The sequence below is a fragment of the Pectinophora gossypiella genome, chromosome 7 (genome assembly GCF_024362695.1).
Source record: "Pectinophora gossypiella chromosome 7, ilPecGoss1.1, whole genome shotgun sequence".
NCBI classification, from domain to species: Eukaryota; Metazoa; Arthropoda; class Insecta; order Lepidoptera; family Gelechiidae; genus Pectinophora; species Pectinophora gossypiella.
In genome coordinates this window covers 11,656,141-11,679,576 of record NC_065410.1, presented here as the reverse complement: position 1 = coordinate 11,679,576, position 23,436 = coordinate 11,656,141, and the positions used below count along the sequence as shown (strand labels likewise).

At 36.5% G+C, this 23,436-nt stretch overlaps 1 protein-coding gene across 1 annotated transcript; it reads left to right on the top strand.

The window, feature by feature from the left end:
• Positions 1-905: 905 nt before the first annotated feature.
• Positions 906-3,639, top strand: LOC126368493 (uncharacterized). The gene is made up of 4 exons (XM_050012517.1): positions 906-1,004; positions 1,421-1,609; positions 2,238-2,387; positions 2,814-3,639. The coding sequence occupies exons 1-4, from the start codon at positions 918-920 to the stop codon at positions 3,015-3,017; spliced, it is 630 nt and encodes a 209-aa protein (XP_049868474.1). The 5' UTR covers positions 906-917; the 3' UTR covers positions 3,018-3,639.
• The last annotated feature ends 19,797 nt before the right edge of the window (positions 3,640-23,436 follow it).

The window sequence follows — 23,436 nt, the reverse complement described above, 5'->3', positions numbered from 1 at the left end:
TAACAGTAAAACATACAAAACTATACATAAATACAAACATATAATTAAATCTTAAAGGAACATAAATCCCCAATGATAAAGAGAAAGCGTAACAAAAAGCCAAAAATAAGTCACTAAATCAAAACTGTGAATATATTCATTTATTTCCGTATAAGATAACAAATATTTGAAGGGGAAACGTGAATCGGAATATAAAAATTACGACAGTTTAAAAGTAGGCGGCATTAACATAAAACTACAGTATCGGGAATGATATACACTCTGTGTTCGCCCCATTTGTTTGGTTCATGTGAAAAATTGTTCACTTGCTTCAGTGGGATATTGGTTGAATCGTCAGGATAAATAGAGAAGGGAATTATTAATATTGCAGACGTGAACGCATTGTTTGTATCGGATGGTCTCATGTATCTCACTAGTTTACATAATATAGATATGGAAGAATCGAGATTTTAAATGAACGTCGATTCGTTTTGTTTTATCATTGACCCTTATGTTGTCTGAGGTTCACTAAACAAAGTCTAGGTTCACCAAGAAAGACCAAAAAATATTTTGAATCTTGTTAAGTGGTCTTAGCTTTTGAACTTTTGCTAGTTCATGTATTTGTAAAGTACGCTACGTTTGTTGTGTCTTAACAATGTTTGTAATTACTATTTACAGTAATGACGTCAGGTGAATTAAAATGACCTTGGTTATACAACGAGATATCTATGTTATCAAACAGGGAAATAGCATGTCCAACTCTTCACGACTTTTTCAATCATATTGTTATATCTATTGTGTGTTCTACTATCAATATAATATCACCGTCATCTCTCATGCTAGTAGACAAAGAGATCAATATCAAATAATGTATAAAACCTATATATGCAATAAATACAGCACAATATTGTCCTGTTATTTTTCAATCCTGTTACAAGATGGTTCGTATGTTTGTTCTTATAAATGTTATTTTAGTGACTTTGCCACTGTTAGAAGTTTTGGCTGGTGATGACGATGAAGGAGAAGTAAGTACAGAATTTGAAAAACACTTCAATAATATTGATGTTCTCTTAATGAACCTGAAAAATTTTAATACTTTCACTAAAGTTTGACACCTCTGGGTTGAGAAAATGTATACGTACCTACATAAGATATAAAAAATAGGCAGTGAGGCCGACACTTCCGACACTTTTGCAACTAATTACCTCTGCTAGTGGGACATTAAAAACCTCTGGCATTGGTTCTTTAAGCTTTAACCTGATGATTAACTCCTCTGTAATTGGGATTAGGAACGTAAATTTAATGATGAAATGATGACCAAAAAGAATAATATTAAATAGTGGATGGTTTCCAGGGGATGAATAGTATCTTTGTATTTACGGGGATTTCTTTAATTTAACTTCTAAATGAAAAATAATGTAATATGATTAATAATTTACAGACTGAAATGTGCACTTGTATTGCGTTGGGTATTAAAGAAGATGTAAAGCAGTGTCCAAACGCTGACAGCGTAACAGTTGTAGTAGATCTTAAAATGAATTTACAACAGAGTGACAATGAAGACGAGGCGGATTGTGTGAAACTAGATGGATCAATTGAAGCGACGCAGGAAATTAAAGATTCGCATGAAGTAAGTTAACAATATTATTAAATAAGACCAATTGTAATCTGAATAGTGTTTTGTATGAATACAACTCGTGCGTAGACATACGAACTCTGGTTTATGACGATCAACTCGTTTTTGGTGCACTCCTGGGTCGAATATATAGGAAAACGCGTCCGAAATGTATCTAACTTAAGGACTTGGTTCAAGCAGAAAACCTGTGATTCGGCCCTTCCGTCCTGCATTGCCGTACTGATGGCTCCCATCTTCGCCTCTGCAACTGTTGATGTCTTTACCCGTATCTGTAGAATCCTGGGCAATGGTTCTTCGTTATACACCGTAGGTTTAGGTCCCTATCTGGACTCAGCCACCATCTAACTCCAGCCTACTGAAATAAGAGTCGCCCACCATCGCGGCAAGGAAGCGCTGAACAGGAATTGCCCCAGTAGTGGAGGGCAGAGAAGATGACTCTTGTCGCCCCTGGGGCCGGGTTAAAGGTCTTGTATGAAACCAAAACCAAAGGCAATCTATTTGACAAGACGTAATAAACCTATGTAGAATTTACGACTGACACCGCGGCCGCGGGAACTAAATAGTTATACCTCCTTATTACAAAACGAAGACTTTTCATATCATAAATAAATGTATTTTTCAGATTCGTATAGGGGCCAATCTCATTACAGAGAACGGTATGGAACCAGTATTTTCATGCATGGCTGATGTATGTAGCAGTATGAAAGACGAGGACGCGCCTTGGTACCCTATATTGAAGTATTTTGAGACAACTTCATGCCCCATTGAAGCCGTAAGTAAAACATTAAAAATATTCAACTAGCGAATTGAAGCTTTTTTTTGACGTGACTTATTGTTCATTTGCCGCAGATGGCATTAGCCACTTGGCCGGATGCAAATTGAAGCAAGCATCATGTCCAGTGATGAACTGTTTGTGAATACACAGAAATTAAGGTCAACGAAAAACCACGATATTGTCAATTTATACTTATTCCGTCATATTCTTCTATCGTGTGGGTTGTGAGGTGGATGACCAACCTCATCAACCCTGGTGTCAAGGTTGTCATTGAGCCGTCATAGGCCCCACTTACTACCGCTTACTTACCGTCTTCCGCGCACTTACTTTTATATGCGCAAATATCAAATTGCAATATTGCTTTCTTAGATGAATTGCTCCGATGTGGCTATTTTAACCCCCTTGTTATGTTTACAATTTCAGAAAGTTTACGACGTGGAAGGTCTAAAGATGGAGCTAGGTTGCATTGATGGTATACTGACACCTGAATTTTGCGGTGAATACCTGATCGAGATCGCCATAACCAAAGGTCTGGACACTGTCATGTGTATCCTCATGGGAGCAGAAATATTTGAAGTCGAAAAACCATGTGAAGAATGCCCAGAAAAGCAGAGAAAGAGAAAATAAACCTGGTCGCCAGATAGTACTGAAAACTATTCAAAGAATTTCAATGTAATAATAAGGGCTGATTAATTTTTTAATTTATTTTATTTTGTTTGGGGAGCTTACAGCTAAATTCACACAATGTTACACTTAGTAGTAAATAAAGGCCAATTACAAGCTATCACAAATAAATGAAAAAGAGTTATACAACAAGACAAGAGAGCGGAGATATAGAAAAAAATATAAGAAAAAAATTAGATTGAATGCGCAATTTAGCAAGAATACAAATTAAAACACTAACAATAATTAACAACTGTTACCAATTACCTCTAATAAGCTGAGTCTTCAGCGAATTAATACTACTGTAAAACAAATCACATTGAAAGGCATTAATTTCGTTAAATTGTTTAAGGGGACGTGGTAAATAACTATTGCTTCTATATTTGGTGCGGCAACGAGGAACATGAAGGAAACGATTGTGACGTAATTGTCTGATTAGAACTTGTATATTAATAGCGCAGAGGAGATCCGGGCAATCTAATTTGGATTGAGCAATTTAGGCCAAAAAACAGATATCAGCTATCTTTCTGCTAAAGTGCAGTGGTAAAAGGAGGAACCTAGAGCATAAGTGATCATAACCACAGCCAGATATAGACGGGATAAACTTTTTACATAAAAATTGTATGAATTTCTTTTCGTGTGGTAGATTCAATTCTGTTCGTGTGGACATCATAACAGGGATTCCAGATTTGCCAAGCATCAAGGTGACTTCGAACATAGGCACAGTAAATGGTCTTTATGGTTTTCAGGTGATGATTATATTATTTCTACCGTTGAATTATCTTTGCCTGTTTTCCGCTGGGGTAAGCAGAAAACACGGAATTCCAATAAAATAAATTAATAGGAAATAGACGTGATCTTAATGTACCTACCTAGCTTTGACTTTTCTAATTACAATTTCATGTGTGCGGTTAATACAACAGCCTCCGTGGTCTAGTGGTTAGAGCGTTAGGCTCACGATCTGGAGGTCCGGCTTCGATTCCCGATGGGGACATTGTCGAAATCATTTTGTGAGACTGTCCTTTGTTTGGTAAGGACTTTTCAGGCTTGAATCACCTGATTGTCCGAAAAAGTAAGATGATTCCGTACTTCGGAGGGCACGTTAAGCCGTTGGTCCCGGCTATTAGCCGTTAAAACACCTCCACCAACCCGCAGTGGAGCAGCGTGGTGGAGTATACTCCATACTCCCTACGGTTGGCCTGTGCCCAGCAGTGGGACGTATATAGGCAGTTTATGTTATGTGTGCGGTTAATATCTCAAATATTGTAAACAATATTTACACCCATTCGAAATGGGACTTGTAAGATATATTTATTCAGAAAAGTCTGTAAAGTTTGCTCTTTCAAGATAAAAACTAAAAGATTAAGTTACTGACTATAAATTTTTCTCTAAAGCTTATAAAGTTAGAAAAACATACGCGAAAACTGCATTATGAAGGTTTGGGCGAGGTCAGTTGCTGTAATATGGTAATGAGGCACCGCCTCCGACCATCCTGGGTATCCAAATTGCAGTATTATTCAAATTATTTCAAATAACACATTTATACGTCATTCTGATTTATGTTTGAAGAGGCATTAGGAATTTAATTAGAAGGTGCACGGTAGCAAAACTCTAGCGTGACCGGAGTGGAAAGTGATTTTTTTGCATAGGTAAATGTTTGGTATAGGTAAGTATTAACATTTGAACACGTGGTAAGTCATGGTGTTCAACGAAACGTTTGTCACGCTTTAGTGGAGTTTGCCTTAAGGGAAAGAACGAAAAAAATAGAATTGGAAGCCAGTGTCGATTTAAGTCAAGTTGAATGTGTAAATATGTTATTATCAGAACCAGATTCGAAATTAAAACACATAATAACGGGTTCTTACCACGTTTAAAGTAGGGATTCAAAATTCAAAATTCAGATTAGAGAAATTCAGATTTTGAGATTTGCAAATTCGAAATTTGGTATTAAATTATATTAAGTATCTTATAAATAGGATGGGTGACCACAAAAAAAGTTTTCATCTCGAGCTCCTCCGTTCTTCGGAAGGCACGTTAAGCCTTTGGTCCCGGCTACATTAGCAGTCGTTAATAACCACCAATCCGCACTGGGCCCGCGTGGTGGTTTAAGGCCCGATCTTCCTATCCATCCATAGGGAAGGCCCGTGCCCCAGCAGTGGGGACTTTAATGGGCTAGTGATGATCTTACAAATAAGCTTATATACAAATAAGCGAAAAAGATTTTTGTAACAACAACAGAGCTGACATAGTCGCTCAGTGACTTTAGTCTTTAAAGCCTTTAGCCTTTTATCCAAATAAAGATTTAAAAAAAAAACGACGCATTGACCTTGGAATGGCTTAAAATTTTGCTTTATCATTACCTCGGGGTTTTATATCACACAAAGTTAAATAATTTGCCAAAAAGTGTGACTATTGTATAGGCTAAACAGACAAACAAAATATTTATCATTACCTATTTTTTTTAAACTCTATCGTATTCTTGCGGACAATATGATGATCAGGAGGGTTAAAATGGCCACGTCGAAGCAATTCATTTAAGAAAGCAATATTGCTATTTGACATTTGTTTGCATTGCGCACTTAGTTTTATATGCGCAAATGTCAAATTGCAATATTGCTTTCTTAGATGAATTGCTTCGATGTGGCCTTTTTACCGACTTCAAAAAAGGAGGAGGTTCTCAATTTGACACATAAACTCATACATAAACTCACGCCCGTAATCCCTAATGGGGTGGGCAGAGCCACAAGTAATCAAAGACAACAATCAATCAATTTGACCTTATATTTTTTTTAACCCCCCAGTATACAATGTCCAAACAGAACTTGGGGTCAAAGAGTGTTTTTTGTGATAGACAGGATTCGAACCCGGGATCAACGGATCATGAATCCAACGCTCATACACTAAGAATTTAATGCAGCAGTCTTAAAAGTCGTCAAATTGTTAAAATCTTTATTATTATTTCCATACATACTAAAATTGAGGAGCTCAGTGGCGCAGCGGTAAACGCGCTCGGTTTGCGATTGTTGAAGTTAAGCAACTTTCGCAAAAAAAAAAAAAACAAAAAAAAGTTTTCATCTCGAGCTCCTCCGTGCTTCGGAAGGCACGTTAAGCCGTTGGTCCCGGTTGCATTAGCAGTCGTTAATAACCACCAATCCGCACTGGGTCCGCACGAGGCCCGATCTCCCTATCCATCCATAGGGAAGGCCCGTGCCCCAGCAGTGGGGACGTTAATGGGCTGGTGATGGTGACATACTAAAACCAACTAAAGAAAGGGTGAGACAAAACGTCGTACTCCATAATCACTCGGGTCTTTTGTCAAGGTGTTTTGTTAATACAAATTCGTATTAGGCAAGTGTTTTCAAGGCGATGGTTGGGACTATAATTATTTCGAGTCACTCATTATAGTCGAACAATGGCTGTTGACTGTCTTGCTGAGATAAAGGGAATGCTTTAAATTGCTGCTGCGCTGTTTCATCTTCGACTGTGAAGATTTGTCTGCATTGCAAATTATATAAATATCAAAATAGTAAGTAATAAGTAATAATAAAAAACAGTATTTTGTATTTTGATCCGTGCTTTGGAAGGCACGTTAAGCCGTTGGTCCCGGTTACTATTTACTGATGTAAGTGAGTAATCGTTACGTGAGCCATGTCAGGGGCCTTTGGCGGCTCAATCATAACCCTGACACCAGGGTTGATGAGGCTGATATTCCACCTCACAACCCACACGATAAGAAGAAGAGACTAATTAATAAAATCATTCTATACCAATATAAAAATATTTTATTAAGAAGTAGGTATGCATCTTGTAAGCTCTGGGCTTGGAAGAATTTCATAATAGACGCTTTATTATTCATGTTTTGTACACACAATACCTAGGCTGAATCACCTGATTGTCCGAAAAAATAAGATGATTTTGTGCTTTGGAAGGCACGTTAGGACGTCGATTGAGGAATACCAGCCCAAACACCTCCACCAATCCACAGGGTGCAGCGTGGTGGAGTATGCTCCACGCCCCCTTCGGTTGATAGATGGGACGCCTGTGCCGAGCATTGAGACGTATAATTAATGTTATGTATATAATCTACACCTATGAGTAAAGATTTTAATATCATTGAACATTCATTGAAAATAAAAATAAAAGTCCAAACATTTCACCAATCGCGTGTTAAATTAGAGAAAACTATTTACCAAATTGCGAAACCGTGTCCACAGAGCACTCTTCAGACGAAAAAGGGAAAATCAAAGCGACACTCGACAACTTTAGGGACTGAGGACCGAGGACAGCTCTTTGAGGACATGTTCGCCTGGTACTTGTACTTCAGTGTGGTACAGAGATAAAAAGATAAATGGAAGGAGAGACAGGAATAAAACTGAGAAATAAAAAAGTATGTTTTTCGTCATATTACGTATTTTTGTATTCACAATGGGCTATCAGAAAGCTCGGTGATATAGTCGTGAGCTTATGTTTTTAGTATTCGAATTATTTTGATTAATTTTGAACAAGTAACAGCACTAACTTGATGACTGCACAGTTCCGCCAACTTTTATTAGTTTTGAGCATGGCAAACAAATTATAACATAACATACATTCATGTCTGTATTCCCAAAGCGAAAGTCATGTCAGTAACACCCTGTATTTATAATACACCCACTTCTTATTAACTATATTTAAGTCCCATGTAACAAGTAACATGTAAGTTTTGGATGCATTTACAACAGTTTGGTCACATTCACATAAATAGAGTTTGCCAAACTAACTGGTTGCTGGTTTGGCCAACTTCAGAATTATAATACACTTCTTTTTTTTTTATTAACAGATTTTGAAGTAGGTTAATTCTTTTTAAGTTACTTTTCTTAAACATGGTAATAATAATCGTTTTACTTCATGTATTAAATGATATTTATCGCTCAATGTGTTTGAGAGTAATGTATTTTTCCAACACAGTAATTTATCACACATAATCTTTAGATACATAACATATTCACATTGAACACAATTTTAAATCAATCCACAAAAAAACTGATTTCAAACTTTTTGATACAATATTTTCGACCCTAAAAATTAATAACAACTTTATCACAGTCACTGACAACTGCAAAAGAGTAAACAGAGAATAAGTCCGTTTCAAGTGGCCAAAAAAGCCGCGCGAACGTCAAAAAATGTGATAACTAGCGTAAGGGAGGTGTTGAGGACACTTCAGCCTCAATAATCCACTGGAGCAATAAAATTGTCAAGAAATCTGCTAACGACGCACTTTGGACGAACATTTGTATAGTCACAGTAGGGCAACTACTTCGAATGATAGAAATAGAAAAAATCGAATCGACAAATCAACTTACATTTTATAGTCAAAACGTCAAAGTGCGGGATAGCAACAAAAAACTCAGATAATGACAACAAAACGCATCGTCATGCGTCAACTTTATGAAAACAAAACGCAATAGACATCAGTTTCTATTCGAAACGACAAGCGGCGTGTAAAAAAATTTACAAATTCAGTGTTGCTGCCACTTATGTAAGTAATTTTTATATCACTACGTAGTTATAAGATTGTGCTTTTTATACCTATATTTTGCCATCACAGGACCGAAATCCGTTAGAAACATCAACAAAGCTAGTTAAGTTTTAATTTCTGCTTTAAATATTTGTAGGTAGCCTTTTACTTTTCATATTCTCTACTTTGACTCAGCAGTATTTGAGTAGTGTTCTATACTTATTACATACGTTTGTGCTGCTTTCATAATGAAAATATTATGTATTATTATGAAGTTGTTGTACTGCTGTTTTTATTTATTCTTTGAGCTTCGACCCCTGACTTTGAGTTGGTGGCAAACACGTGTTCAGTTCTAATGTCTGACGAAGATGTTATTTAAAAAGGTGTAAAGAGGATAAATACTTACTTTTATGTTTTGCTGTTTTGACGAGTTATATACTCGTAGATATAGTGACTATCATTTTCGTCTGTAAGTAATTGATGTAGGTAGTCATAGACGAAAAACATCAAGATTGATGGCTGGATCTAATTAAGGAAACTTACTTAGGTGTTGTTGTTACCTACACTTCTTCAGCTCAACGGAAATTACATTCGAGTTCTCTGTTTAAAATGTTAAAATGCAAATTTCACTGTTTCATAGAATTGACGCCAGAAAGACAAAACAAAGAAAAGTATTCAATCAAATCCGTGAACGAAATATAAATAGTATATTAGTCATAATCAAAATACAGTAAAAGGTAATAAAAACCGTTCCAATTCTCGATAAATAGAGACGTTTTCCAACTACGTGATCCCATCGCCATCCTATTTACATCCAGATTCTAATCAACTAAGTAAATATTCCTCTCGACCGAACTAATTTGAATGTGGACAATGAAACGTTCCATTTTTTTTTATATCTAGTCGTATACAGCCGGACAGACATTTGGGAAAAAAGTTAATGGTCCTTAAAGCTTGGACGCTGTCCTGTAATTACGAATTAAAAACTTCGTCCGCCGGACCCTGCTTTTTTCTCATTTATTTGGACGTAGAAGATATTATTGCACCCCAAATCTATTCCTCTTACCCCAAACTTTCACCCCTATTCCTTCCAAATACAGCTTAAATTCGCCCGCCGTAAAACCCAATTCCTTTGCGCTATCTCCTCATATAGTATATGTTTATAAAGGTTTCTGTTTTCAAAAGAGACACAAAATTAACTTTTACGACGAATGGAAATTAAAATGGAGTGAACCTAAAATGTTTGTTTGAAAAACTGTATATTTAAATTGATCATGAAATGAATAATTGATCATGGACCATATATGGTTATATACATAAATAGTACTTACGGAACAAATTATAAAGAGATTCTTATTCTTTTCTTATTCTTATTCATAGACCTGGGATAGACATTTAGGAGTCGCCGTCGCCGGACACGGCTTGGATGGTATGATATGATGATAAAGAGATTCTTATTATCCCACAATAAAATTATGTACATCATCAGCATTACATTATCACCAGCCCATTAACGTCCCCACTGTTGGGGCACGGGCCTTCCCTATGGATGGATAGGGAGATCGGGCCTTAAACCACCACGCGGGCCCAGTGCGGATTGGTGGTTATTAACGACTGCTAATGCAGCCGGGACCAACGACTTAATGTGCCTTCCGGAGCACGGAGGAGCTCGAGACGAAAACTTTGTTTTTCTGTGGTCACCCATCCTATGACCGGCCTTTGCGAAAGTCGCTTGACTTCAACAATCGCAGAGCGAGCGCGTTTACCGCTGCGCCACCGAGCTCCTTAAAATTATGTACGTACTGTACTTAATATCCTCGTAAGGCCCAGATTTGCAGACACAATAGTTACAATGGGGTTTGGATTTTAAAAGGACGTTGGGTCTTCGATTAGTCCAATCCATGTATATAGTTTATTGGGGTTTCATGTTCATAGTCTTTGTCACCATTCCCTCGCGGTGTCGACATCAAAATAAAACAACAAGTCACACAACGATAACTATGAGAAGGTATATTGCAGAGCCTGCCTATAGACGAGAAATATCCTCTACTTCGAATTTCTACGATCTCAGCGCAGAGAAAATCCTCAGAATTCAATTATAAGTAACATAAAAGCTTTTACAACATTTTTATTGAGACTTAATAAAATTCTCTAGATTGTTATAGTCATAAATATTATACTTCGTCTACTCAGCGTCTCGTTTGCAGTTCGTCATAAAAAACCGCATGTGTCATAAAAACTTGAATTACAACTCGTAATAAAATCAAGATATTGTCACAATCCGTCGTATGAAGATTAGAGGGGTTGAAATTATTGTAACAATATATTATTTTGTTGTTTTACGACATGAAAATAATAATCGCCGTAGTGTTTATGGTTGGACAATAAAACTGGTACGAAGGGCTTCTATTGTGTTATGTTCTCCTGGTAGGTTGGTAGTCATTAATGTTCGTGAGAACAGGAAACTAATTTATTTTTCTATTTTTTTGTATGTGAGTAATCTCTCCACCATCATTCGTCGTAATAAAATGTTATATTAAAAATTCAGTTCACAAGGTGTGTTCAGAATATTGCGTTATTTATAAGTAATTTGAGTTTTATTTACAAATAATTATTTGGTTCTTAATTATTTCCAATTATGCCTGCAGATTAACTTATATATTTCTACTTCACATACAATATAAATTTTCGTTTTTTTATTGCATTTTCGGAGGTATGTGACCTGAACTGTATTGGGCTGGTTTCCCTTCGCAGCTTGGAAGGTCAGACAGGTAGTCGCTTCTGTAAAAAACAGGACCTGTCAAATCTTCAGGTTAGGTACCCTGTGAAAAATGGGATAATGCCATGGAGATGATGACAATATACAATATCAATTTTATTTTATAATTCATATATATACGAAAGTAATTTACTGCCAATTGACAAGCTATCATAAGTGTAAATGAAACATTAAAAGCTGGAACTTATCTGTCAGTTAGCATAATGCTAATTATTACTTAGACACTAACATTTCTCCGATAACCGGCTAACAGAAAGTTTATCAGTAAGTGCTGAAAAAAGACTTTTTACTTTTGTTTATTTTTTATTTTTACTACGTTTTTTACGGACGACGATTTCTGGAGTGCTCGGTTCTACGGGAAAACTTTCTCGTCATTCCACTCTGATCGCAAAACGAAACAAAAGGGTCACTCGTCACTCCCAGCGGTGGCTGAATTTTGGCGACTTTTTTAATGGCCTTTCTTTTCAGATTTTTTAATAATAATAAAGATTTATTATCAGATATTAGAATTCACCTCAGTTAATAATTAAAATTTTAACCTATTGTTAGTAAACGTACACATTTTAAATAAATAAAAGATATTATTTATTAAATGAATTGCATTACTATTTTTTATTCACTAATAATTTCATGAATTTGGGATTAATATAAAAATCCTTTAAATGTTGCTAAACATTGTATCTATGTGTAATTAGACTAAGTTTTTATTGAACAATAAATGACTTACTTATTTAGTTACTAAATACTTGTGATACGGTGACACCAAGGTTGATGAGTTGATACTCCACCTCACAACCCACATGATACAAGAAGACCAGTACCGACTCAGCCGACGGAATGGATTTTTTCCCTTTCAGTGGTTATCACTATTGACCAGTGGGCCGCTTTTGTCCGGGAATAATCCTTTCAAACAACGCCGTGAGCTGAGGTTCAAGCCCACCTGGACTGGACTGTTACCGTGTTAGAGAGCCCTTATCGCTCAGTGAATGAATCTTCAGTGACAGTGACTATCATCATCAGCCCATTAACGTCCCCACTGCTGGGGCACGGGCCTTCCCTATGGATGGATAGGGAGATCGAGCCTTAAACCATCACGCGGGCCCAGTGCGGATTGATGGTTATTAACGACTGCTAATGCAGCCAGGACCAACGGCTTAACGTGCCTTCCGAAGCACGGAGGAGCTCGAAATTAAATTTTTTTTGGTCACCCATCCTATGACCGGCCTTTGCGAAAGTTGTTTAACTTCAACAATCGCAAACCGAGCGCGTTAACCGCTGCGCCACCGAGCTCGTCAGACAGTGGCTAATTAAACTTGTTATAAAAATGTCAATTTCACTCTAATCGCGTAGGCAACAAACTGGCATACACTTCATCAATGGCGGGCCGGTAGGCTTGGCATGTATCACTGTGCGCTGGGTGTAAATTTCCCGATATCTCGTACCCCACGGGCGCAATATGTCCACATGGACACGCATTGAACGGGAAGTACATTATCTACGTACGCTTCCCGGTTTAGCTACGTCTGGAAGAGATTAGCGAGGTGCTTTTATGCCTTGATCACACCTACCGAGTGGACGGGCGGGACAGGGTGCTCGGCCGAGTACTTGGTGTGTATGAACATTACGACTAGTGCACGGCCGAGCGCTCGGCCGAGTTATTTGGCGAGATAGCTACTCGACCCCTGTTCTATTTGCTAGGCCGAGTATTCACCCCCGCGCTTCCCGCACTGTCTCGCCCGTCCTCTCGCTACGTGTGATCAAGCTATTAGTGATTAGAGTGCCTGGTCTTTGTTTTAGGTGCTGGTGCTAGTTACAATATAATTCTTTGACTTAGTAGTTAGTTGCAGTATCCGGAGAATCTATTCGTTATAGCATCCGCGTAAGCGCGCAAACATGTTAAGTCTATGGTTACAGCTGTACTTGTGTAATCAATTAGACATCGGAAAATACATACATACATACATAAACTCACGCCTATTTCCCACCGGGGTAAGCAGAGACTATAGAATTCCATTTGCTTCGATCCTGACACACTACACAATCGGAAAATACAATACAATTTACGTGAATAAAATGTTTGAAGCCGGGGTAGCCCAGTTGGTAGAACGCTAACCTCTTACTTTGAGGTGGCAGGTTCGAATCCAGCACAGACCTGAACCAATGATTGTCGATTAGTTTTCGAATTCATGTTTGGATCATAAATTATTATCACGTGCTCAGCGGTGAAGGAAAACATCGTCAGGAAACCCACATTCCCGAGAAATGCATACACTAATTAGTTACAAATATAATAAACCAAAAGACGTTAAAAAGACGATATCTAAAAAAAAATATCGAGAAAATCAAAACTGAATGCTGCTAATAGGTCGTTACCTCCAACTTGCAACTTCATTATTTCCTACAAAAGAAATTAATGGCATAGGACATCTTATTACCAACTACTAGCCTGTAACTAAAGAGCAAATGATGTAGTTAGGGTGCAGCCATGTTTCGTTAATTATGTAAGAAAGCTCGACACACTGTCTGTACAAACGTTTATATTTTTTGATAAAACTTAGAGATATTTCATTTTCTTACGGCACGGAGTCCAGTGGTTGAGCGTTGGGCTCACGATCCGGAGGTTCCGAGTTCGAATCCCGGTAGGTAGCGACATATCACACAAATCACTTTGTGATCCCTAGTTTGGTTAGGACATTACAGGCTGATCACCTGATTGTCCGAAATAAGATGATCCGCGCTTCGGAAGGAACATTAAGCCGTTGGTCCCGCTTACTACTTACTGATCTAAGTATGTAGTCGTTACATGAGTCATGTCAGGGGCCTCAGTAATAACCCTGACACCAGGGCTGATGAGGTTCGTATTCCACCTCACAACCCACACGATAAGAAGAAGAGACTGCTAACCGGAGAAACAGTTAAAATTAATAAATAGAATAATAGATAAGTATATCAACACGTCAGAAATTAAAATAATTGTAAAGTTAAAATAACTCTAATATGTACGTATATTGTGACATATGACTGACTATCGTCTACTTGGACAAAAGTAGCATTTACACACAACATAAACATTTTAATAATAACAAAAAAACAGTTTCCAATTTCAACTACAAAATGGTTGTATTGCTGTATGTAGCTCAAACAAGATCGCTTCCCCTCTGTTACTTAAATGAAATTAATTACAATGTATAATACTCAAACGCAGAAGAAACGCGGTAGATTGTAGCTTGCAATTGGAAAACCTTACACAGCCTTTGTCTAGACTTGTAGTACTAGACTGAGGTACTAGCGCGACTTGTAGCGTTTAGCGATTGGCGTAGTTAGCTCTTTATTCTAAATACCTCATTGTATACGTTACGTATACTTGAGGTTGTTGGTCGAAAAGAAAGCTCGGTGAAGCGCCTGTACTTTATATTGCGATGGATATACCTCTGATCACTCCAATCGGGTTATCAAAAGGACCCTGGATGTCATTCTAGACGAGTATCCTGATAGTGGGACTGTTTTCAGTTTGTGATCTTGCAACGATTACGAATTAGTCAGACCTCTTACTAAACTTGTCTTCGGCCAGTTTGTATGGTAGCCCTGTAATTCTATATAATGGCCCCGATTCCTGCAAACACCGCCTAATTTTATTTTAAGTTATATCCGTCATTTTCATATCCGTCGAAAAGGAAAGGGACGGATGATTCACAGCTCTTAATTTTAGGAAGAATGAGTAAATGAATGTGTCGGGTTATTGACTGATGTAAAATTTTTAGACGGTTGGTTTAGATTTGTGCTTAAAATTGACGTGTGTTCCATAAATTTTATGCTTGTCAATTACCCGTCCCTTTCCTTTTCGGCGGATAAGAAAATGACAGATATAACTTAAAATAAAATTAGATGCTATTTACAGGAATTAGCACCAATATCAGAAAAAAATAAACCTTAAATTATTATCAAAGCTCTACGTCAAAGCCTTTGTCAACGAGAGGGATCGGAAAGGTAAGATGAATTTATTATAAAACATTTGGTTAGGTTACACTTTTGTATTTAATTATATATAACGCTACAATGACAATAATTATTCATTAGAATTACAATAAAATACATAATTATGTAAAAAATCAATAATAATTTTAATATGATAATTATTACTTATAAATAAGTTATTTTTAGTACAAAAATTGTTGTTATATTATAAAACTGAAATGAATATAAAAAAAAATACTTTAGTTATATAATATATTATTTAATCTTAATTTGTTTATTGTTTCGTCTTTCTTGCAATGTTATTTCGCCTATCGCCTTTCCGCCTATAGTCCCACAGACGCTGAGCGCTTTGTGAAGCTTCATGCATTAATTAGATCAAGTTTCTAATTAAGTGCAACCAATATTTTGATACCTACCCCGTGTAGTCTATGCAAATTGATTGTAAGACGGCAAAATTTGTTCGTTAATGGAGAAATAATTTGTTTATTAATATCGAAACATGAATGTTCCAGGTACGATGTATAACTAGACGGTTTATTTAGTTTGTTTTATACAAGTCTGTCATAACAAGACCAAGAAAAAAAAAGAAAAAAGAAGAAGAGTGTCTGTTGTGTTGTTTTGTACAAGTGTGTCTGTAAGTCGTGTCTTATAGGGAAGTCAAGGAATAGGCCTTTGATAGACTGGAATGGAAAATGCTACACCGACAAGAGCGTGGCTCTTAAATTGATGATGATGATACAAGTCTGGAAGTCAAGCAATAGAAGTTCAAAAACCAAAGAGTTGCCTAAGATTGGTTAGCTGATAGAAGAAGACCCAGAAGTACGTACATTGACCATATTAGGAATGCCCATTAAGAAGATTTGGTACGATGTAATCTCTGAACCAGCGTGCATGTATGATAAAATTGATGAATGTGGTGGAATGATGGAGAAGTCACAAGAGAAATATGTCAGCATAGAAGATCAGAGGAATCTATAGAGTCTCTTCTTACCCTGGTGAGAAATAGGCGTGAGTTTTTGTATGTACGTAAGAAGTTAAAAGAAATGTGTTTTTTGCCCTAGGTCACACTACATTCCCCATATTTACTATACAGCTCAAACCAGGAATCATAACAAATACTAACTTCCCCTCATACAGCCCTGTAGGTACATTCGTATACTTATTTGATGGTCCCATAAAAGCCAATTACACGTCCCTACGCCCTAACTTACAGCAGACTGTCACAGGGAATCTGGGAGTCTATGTCCAGGACAGACTTAATAGATTAAATGGCTTTGAGCTTGGCATTCGAGCCGAAATTTCGTTAAGCCAGCCTTTTGGTAGTGGGGATAACGAGGCTTATAATCCACGCCGGACGAAGTTGAGATTGTATAGGTAGTAAAATGTTTTAATTCTTGTTTTTGACGAGTTGGTAAACCAGGATGTATGAAAATTTTGACTGAACTTGGTGTCTCAGGATCGTAGCAAGTAAATCCGTGGTCTCTGCATATTTAGATGTATGCAAGTGTGAGTGCGCCGCATAAGGGTCTTAGTAGCACTAAGGGCTGAATGCCAAACAATTCATATTAAAATGTATGGCAGATAACAGACTCACTTGGCGACGCTTTGGCAATGAAGCCATTTCAATATAAACTGTTTGGCGAAGATGCCGGTGACGTGGTTTTAGCGTTTCGATGAGTTATAGCTCTTATTTAAAATCTACTGACGGCAATACGTTACCGACCTCTGGGCCTTCAGGCTTTCTATTAATACCCACTGAATAAAGACATTTTGAATAAGTGAAAGACGCGACACAAAAAGCCCGTTGGTTACGAGACAAATACCGATCGGATCTGTAAAATTTTTATGTTAGCATCCGCTAAAAATGCTGTGAAAATGGGATAACACTATGATGGTTACGCGACAAATACTTAGCCCCATTCTTTGTATTTTTTATCACATCTAATACCTCTTGCGTCTGTTGCTGCTGTTCTGATCTCTAATCTGTTCTGATGCTGCCAATTCTGGTATATTTCTTTGTTTTTCCTTGTATTTATTTATTTATTTAACATTATATTGTACACAGAGCAGGATAAAGACAAACAAAACATAGACAAACGGATCACCTTAATTGTAGTTCTTGATTCATGTAGATTTCTTGCTACGATCATGTGGATAGAAGCACATTCCTCTTATTACGATGTTGATTACCATATCAGCACCGTTATATGAAAAAGGTACTCATTGCTCGTAGATCGTAGTAGATGTCACTTCTTCATCATTATTATTCTTCTTTCTTCGTCTTTCTTCTGGTTTCTTTTTCTTTCTTGTTCTTGGAGTCAATATGATACTGTTGGACATACACCTGTGGCTTCATCAGTCTCGTTTATGGCTTACGACACTGACAGAGCCACGTGCGTTCATGATCCGCTACTCTACAAAGGGATTCAATGTTTAAAAAAATATAGGATGTAGGTACTTAATTGTAATGTAGCCTACTTATAACTGTATAATTATATGGAATATCACAGCTCTGTGTTTTTGATGAGCATAGACCATTGGTCAAACCAAAAATAAATTAAACTAAAAGCAGAAATTTTATGGTAGGCCTTAATAATAAATAGAAAAAAAAATGTGCCCATATTGAAATTAGATTTGCGAAACAAATTTGAGATGCGGGTGTAAGTAGAGTTGGGAGAAGAAGTTCTATTCGGAAAATGCCGCGGTCTAATCCAGGATGTTTAAAAGATTTTATAATTTTTTGACGTGACTTATTGTAGACTTGCCGCAGATGGCATTGACTACTTGGCCGGCTCTAAGAAAGGCTTATGCCTTTCCAATGAGAAACAGGTGTAATCTTATGTGGTCTTTTACATAAACAGCCTATATACGTCCCACTACTGGGCACAGGCCTCCCCTCAATCAACCGGAGGGGGTATGGAGGGGATACTCTATCACGCTGCTCCAATGCGGGTTGGTGGAGGTGTTTTTACGGCTAATAGCCGGGACCAACGGCTTAACGTGCCCTCCGAAGCACGGAATCATCTTACTTTCTCGAACAATCAGGTGATTCAAGCCTGAAAAGTCCTTACCAAACAAAGGACAGCCTCACAAAGTGATTTCGACAATGTCCCCATCGGGAATCGAACCTGGACCTCCAGATAGTGAGCCGAACGCTCTAACCACTAGACCACGGAGGCTGTTATGTGTCTTTAATATAAATGTTTTTGTTGAGATATTGCTTAATTTTTACTTATACCAGCTCTACGAATAAGAAGCTAGTAGGTAGTAGTTACTACCATTGAATTTTCTAACACAAAAGACTTAATAAGTAAAATGAGCGGAGCAAGCTTGTAACAGGATCAGACACCTGTCTGCTTATCTGATTGTACACCTGGACAAATTGAGACGGTCGCAATCCTACAGCTGTAACTTTTACGGCCACTACACGACTAGAATACAAATTGTTTCTTTGCTATCGTAAAATGCAAACATAGGTACATATTTGTCGTAAATAAATATTACTTTACTCATATTTGTGGACCGTCTTGGAAAACTTTGAGACGAATGTCTGTGCAAATGTTGTGAAACATTCTTGTAACGGTTCTGAACTTATGTTGAAAAAGTGAACTGAAATTTGAAATGCTAAAATTATGTTTGTTCTTCGTATAAGATGTGTACGTAAAACCTCGATTGACGTGTATACACCATCCTGTTATTTACAAAAAGCATTGCAATCAATAATTAAAAATGGAATAGAAATTCGTTCCTAAGAGTTTTATTAACACGCGTGACAGCATATGAGTAACTTACACAGGATATACATAGTACTATGTATCTATTGGTTGGTTGAGGATAGTAAATAGGTACAAGTAAATAAAGATGGTGAATTGAAATTGATTAAATAAGGTATATTAGTTTATTATTATACTTCAAAACTTCCTTCAATGATTGAACTGTCTGAATTTCTTAAGCTTCATCTTGAGAAGACCCTAGGTGAACTTTAAGGTAAGATTTTATTTCTTTGCATCAAAAGATGGCCAAGTAGATCCCTTTGAAAGTTTCCCAAAGGTTTCTGATTGCCGCATGTGTGAACTTAATCCGATGGAGAAAAAAAACCGGATACCACTCTTTGAAAGCGTTCTGGTGTATTTTTGTTGAGCTGAAAACTTTCGCAATACAGAGGCTCAAGTTTAAATTCCACGGAAGGGAAGCGATCATCTGGCTCCGTCTAATAAAAGGAGAGTGTTTCTGAAATATGTTGTCACTGCATAAACTTTACGAGTTTAGTTTTGTCCTTATCTCCAATTTGAGAAGTTTTGCGTTATGAACATTATTGTTTGTGAGTGGATTTTTTGAAATTCTTCTGTGAAGTGGTGTGGTGTAAATAAACTCGTAGGTAACATAAAAATGTCAAGTTCATGTTGTAATATTTGTAGATGAAAAGATCAAGCTAGTCCATAACTGAAATTCATCATAGACCCAAATGATGATGAAGTAATATATTTATCCATGCTTTATTTTAAATGTATGCTTTTCAATAGTTTTCGTAAATTAATTAATATTTTAATTTAACTTCGCTACATTTTATATTAACTACTTACTCTAGAATTGTTTGCCAACAAATATTTTTAATACCATAACTAAAATGTTCACCGCAGACTAATAAAACATAATAAATTGCCTTTCATAAGCAAATAAAGTTACTATTTGCAAACAAATAACGGTACATAATGCGATGCCATTAAATAACCAATTATATGAATTTATATTTCCAATTGGGGGCAAAATTTTATCGAGAGCAATTTCGATAGTGCGCCATTATGTCACTTCGGTGAGATAAAATGCGAACAAAGGCTATAATTTTTCGATTCTTGAATGGAAATTTCCATAATTCGGCTTATATTTGCTCGGCCGTTTGTCAGTGAACCTAAGCGGGTTCGACACGACGTATTATTTCAAGTTATTCACTGCGGAACCATTCGATAAATTTGCATTTCGTGATTTACCGTGTAACATTAATAGAGGTTTTTGTAATCCATTCTGTAGTTGACGCTTCTTTTTTTATGTAAGTAAAGTATGAAAATGGTGATTATTTAATTATATCTTGTTCTGTAGTACCTAACTACATATTTAAATGTTACTAATAAATTAATTTGGCACCATTTTGTATGAAATAATCCGTTTAACGGACCTCGGTTTTTATGGAAAGAATGAACCTTGTGGATTAGTCACTTAACACGACTGAACACTGTCTATATTTTCAAGATAATACGTTGATAATGACAATCATGATAAATGGCCTAGGCCGTCTAAATGAGCTAATTATTCGTTTAAATAAACTGAACAGGGGGTCTAAAAAGGCCACACCGAAGCAATTTATCTGAAAAAGCAATATTGCTATTTGACATTTGTTCGCATTGCGCACTTTCTTTTATCTTTCTTTCTTTTTCTTTTTTTTTCGGCATTGCTGTGAGAGACATCTCTCTGTGCCAATGCCGGAAAGTGGGTTCTAAATGGATTTTATTATTTTACATTTATTTCTAACTCAATATTAATTAATTTTTCATTTCAATAAATATGAATTTTAATTTTAATTTAAGTTTTGACTTTAATCATTTGTAATTTTAAATCATTATTATTTAAAAAATTCTGATTGCAATAACTTTTATTTTTAAAGTGACATAATTGTATCTTACAATATGGGTACCTACCCGAAATAAATGATTTTTTATTATATGCGTAAATGTCAAATTGCAATATTGCTTTCTGAAATGAATTGCTTCGATGTGGCCTTTTCACCCCCAAAAATTCCACTTAAAGTAGAATGTTGAATCAAAACTGGAAAACAATTTCCCTCCCCATGCCTAGTCTATATATATATTCCTAAAACAAAATCCCTTCGTATAATTTCCAATTTCGCATCAATAGCTGTGATTTAAGTATTTCCCGTATCATTTGTTTCTTCCAAATCTCAATATAGCATTTTTTATTTTTTTCAAATTGCTTTTCTTTGTACGTTTCCCCTTCATATAAACACGTGTGCCTTGCACAGATTTCTTTTTAAAGATTGACGTTTATTTGTGTTTAGCTCAAGGCGAAATTGCTCATTTCTTTGGCAATCTTCTTAAGTTTTATTTATGAGCTTTCATATGAAGCAGGTCTGTATATGAGATTTTGGTTAAGTGTTTCATTCCTTTTAAGCGTTTGTGATCGTTCTCGTGGATATAAATGTGTTGAAGATGTGTAATGATTAAGACAATGTCATAAATACTTTCTTTTTCGGTTTCAAGACAGTAAATCAATAAAATACTTTATTTACTTTAAATAGCATTAATATGAAAATCCTTATGACCCCTGTGGTTCAGTAGTTGAACGTTGGGCTCAGGATCCGGAGGCCCCAGGTACGAATCCCGATGGGGAAATATCACAATAATCACTTTGTGAACCCTAGTTTGGTTAGGAAATTACAGGATGACCACCCGATTGTCCGAAAGTAAGATGACCCGTGCTTCGGAAGGCACGTCAAGCCGTTGGTCTCGGGTACTAATACTTACTGATGTAAATAAGTAGGTAGTAGTTAGGTACATGAGTCATGAGCCTTTTGCGGTCGATGAAGTTGGTCATCCACCTAAGAACCGACACGATAGAAGAAGATATGAAACTTACCTACTAACATAATGAAATAGGTATAAAACTGTGTCTATAACGCTTCTGTAAAAAAAACAAAGTAACTTTTCAGACTGAAAGATCGAAACATCAATTGCTTGTTTTTATATCGTATCTATAAGTAATTAAGTAAATGTATAATTATGTACCTTATCATATCGGAATAACAAGTTACGCACATTTACAAACAAATGTTATAATAAAAACACAATTCAAATCCGATTTAACAAAAACAAAGCAAGCTAAAATCAAATGATCGCTATGCAAGCAAATCCTCATAAAAAAAAGTCATTTTTGATTGCGCACTCACATGAAAGACCTGTCATACTCAGATTCATATAACGCATGTTGGCAAGCATGCAAAACGTCATTCATTACGATCCTGCTGACAATAAATAGATTATCTAGAGAAGTGTATCTTTTTTTAGTCGAAATATATGACAGGAAATGAGTATTATGTGTGGGTATTAGGCGACTGTCACTGTTATTTCGTAACAGGTTACATTTTTTTGTGTTACTAGAATACTAGTCTTCTTCTTATCGTGTGGGTTGTGAGGTGGAATACCAACCTCATCACCCCTGGTGTCAGGGTTACTATTGAGCCGCTTAAGGCCCCTGACATGACTCGAGTAACTACTACATACTTACACCAGGAAGAAGTAGAATACTAGTAAATACTATACAGTTGCGTTTTGTTTAATTTTGACTCTGCCCATGCCACTAAGGCTAACAACTAGAAGTACTTATGAAAGTAGTAAGTACCTACAGTACAGTACAGTACAGTAGTAGTAGTAGTAATTTAAAAACTTTTCACACAAAAGTAAACGGTAACTGTCAGTTGGACGCTCTGGTGATTTTAATAATTTTATATTTTTTGCTAAAAGTTTAATTTCTTTCTTTTTTCAAGAAAGAAGAGTTAGGAAAAGTAGAAATATTCTTAAATAGTTTACTATGTAGTCTTCTTCTTCTATCTTGTGGGTTGTGAGGTGGAGTACCAACCTCATCAACCCTGGTGTCAGGGTTACTGGCCCCTGACATGGCTCATGTAACGACTACATACTTACAGCAGTAAGTTGTAACCGGGACCAAATATGTGGTGACCATTCATGATGATGCTCACTAAAATACCTAATCTTACCTGTTACTTTCACAGTTACTGCTACCATCCCTACAATAAACAGATTATGTGACGTTACAAAAGTGCACAGCACACATTTTTTCCTGCCCTCGATTCGTTATACAATAATCAAAGGCACACGAGGGTCGTATCAAACATCCAAACGTCTACATATGCGAGCGATAAAAGAAAAAGATTTGAAAAGATCCGGGTCAAGATAGGGGTGTGCTCATAAAGACTTCGGTTAATATTGAATTGTGTTGACAATAATTAAATACATTGTGTATAAATATATTGTCTTATGAGTGTGTTAGATTTCAAAAATAAATGAGTTATTAAGATTACAAAGAAAAGCGAGCTTTCAATA

Excerpts from the sequence above, each read along its gene's own strand:
- LOC126368493 (XM_050012517.1), top strand. The coding sequence starts at position 918 with ATGGTTCGTATGTTTGTTCTTATAAATGTTATTTTAGTGACTTTGCCA. Across the intron at positions 1,005-1,420 it reads GTGATGACGATGAAGGAGAA|ACTGAAATGTGCACTTGTAT; the intron begins GTAAGTACAGAA and ends AATAATTTACAG. Across the intron at positions 1,610-2,237 it reads AAATTAAAGATTCGCATGAA|ATTCGTATAGGGGCCAATCT; the intron begins GTAAGTTAACAA and ends TGTATTTTTCAG.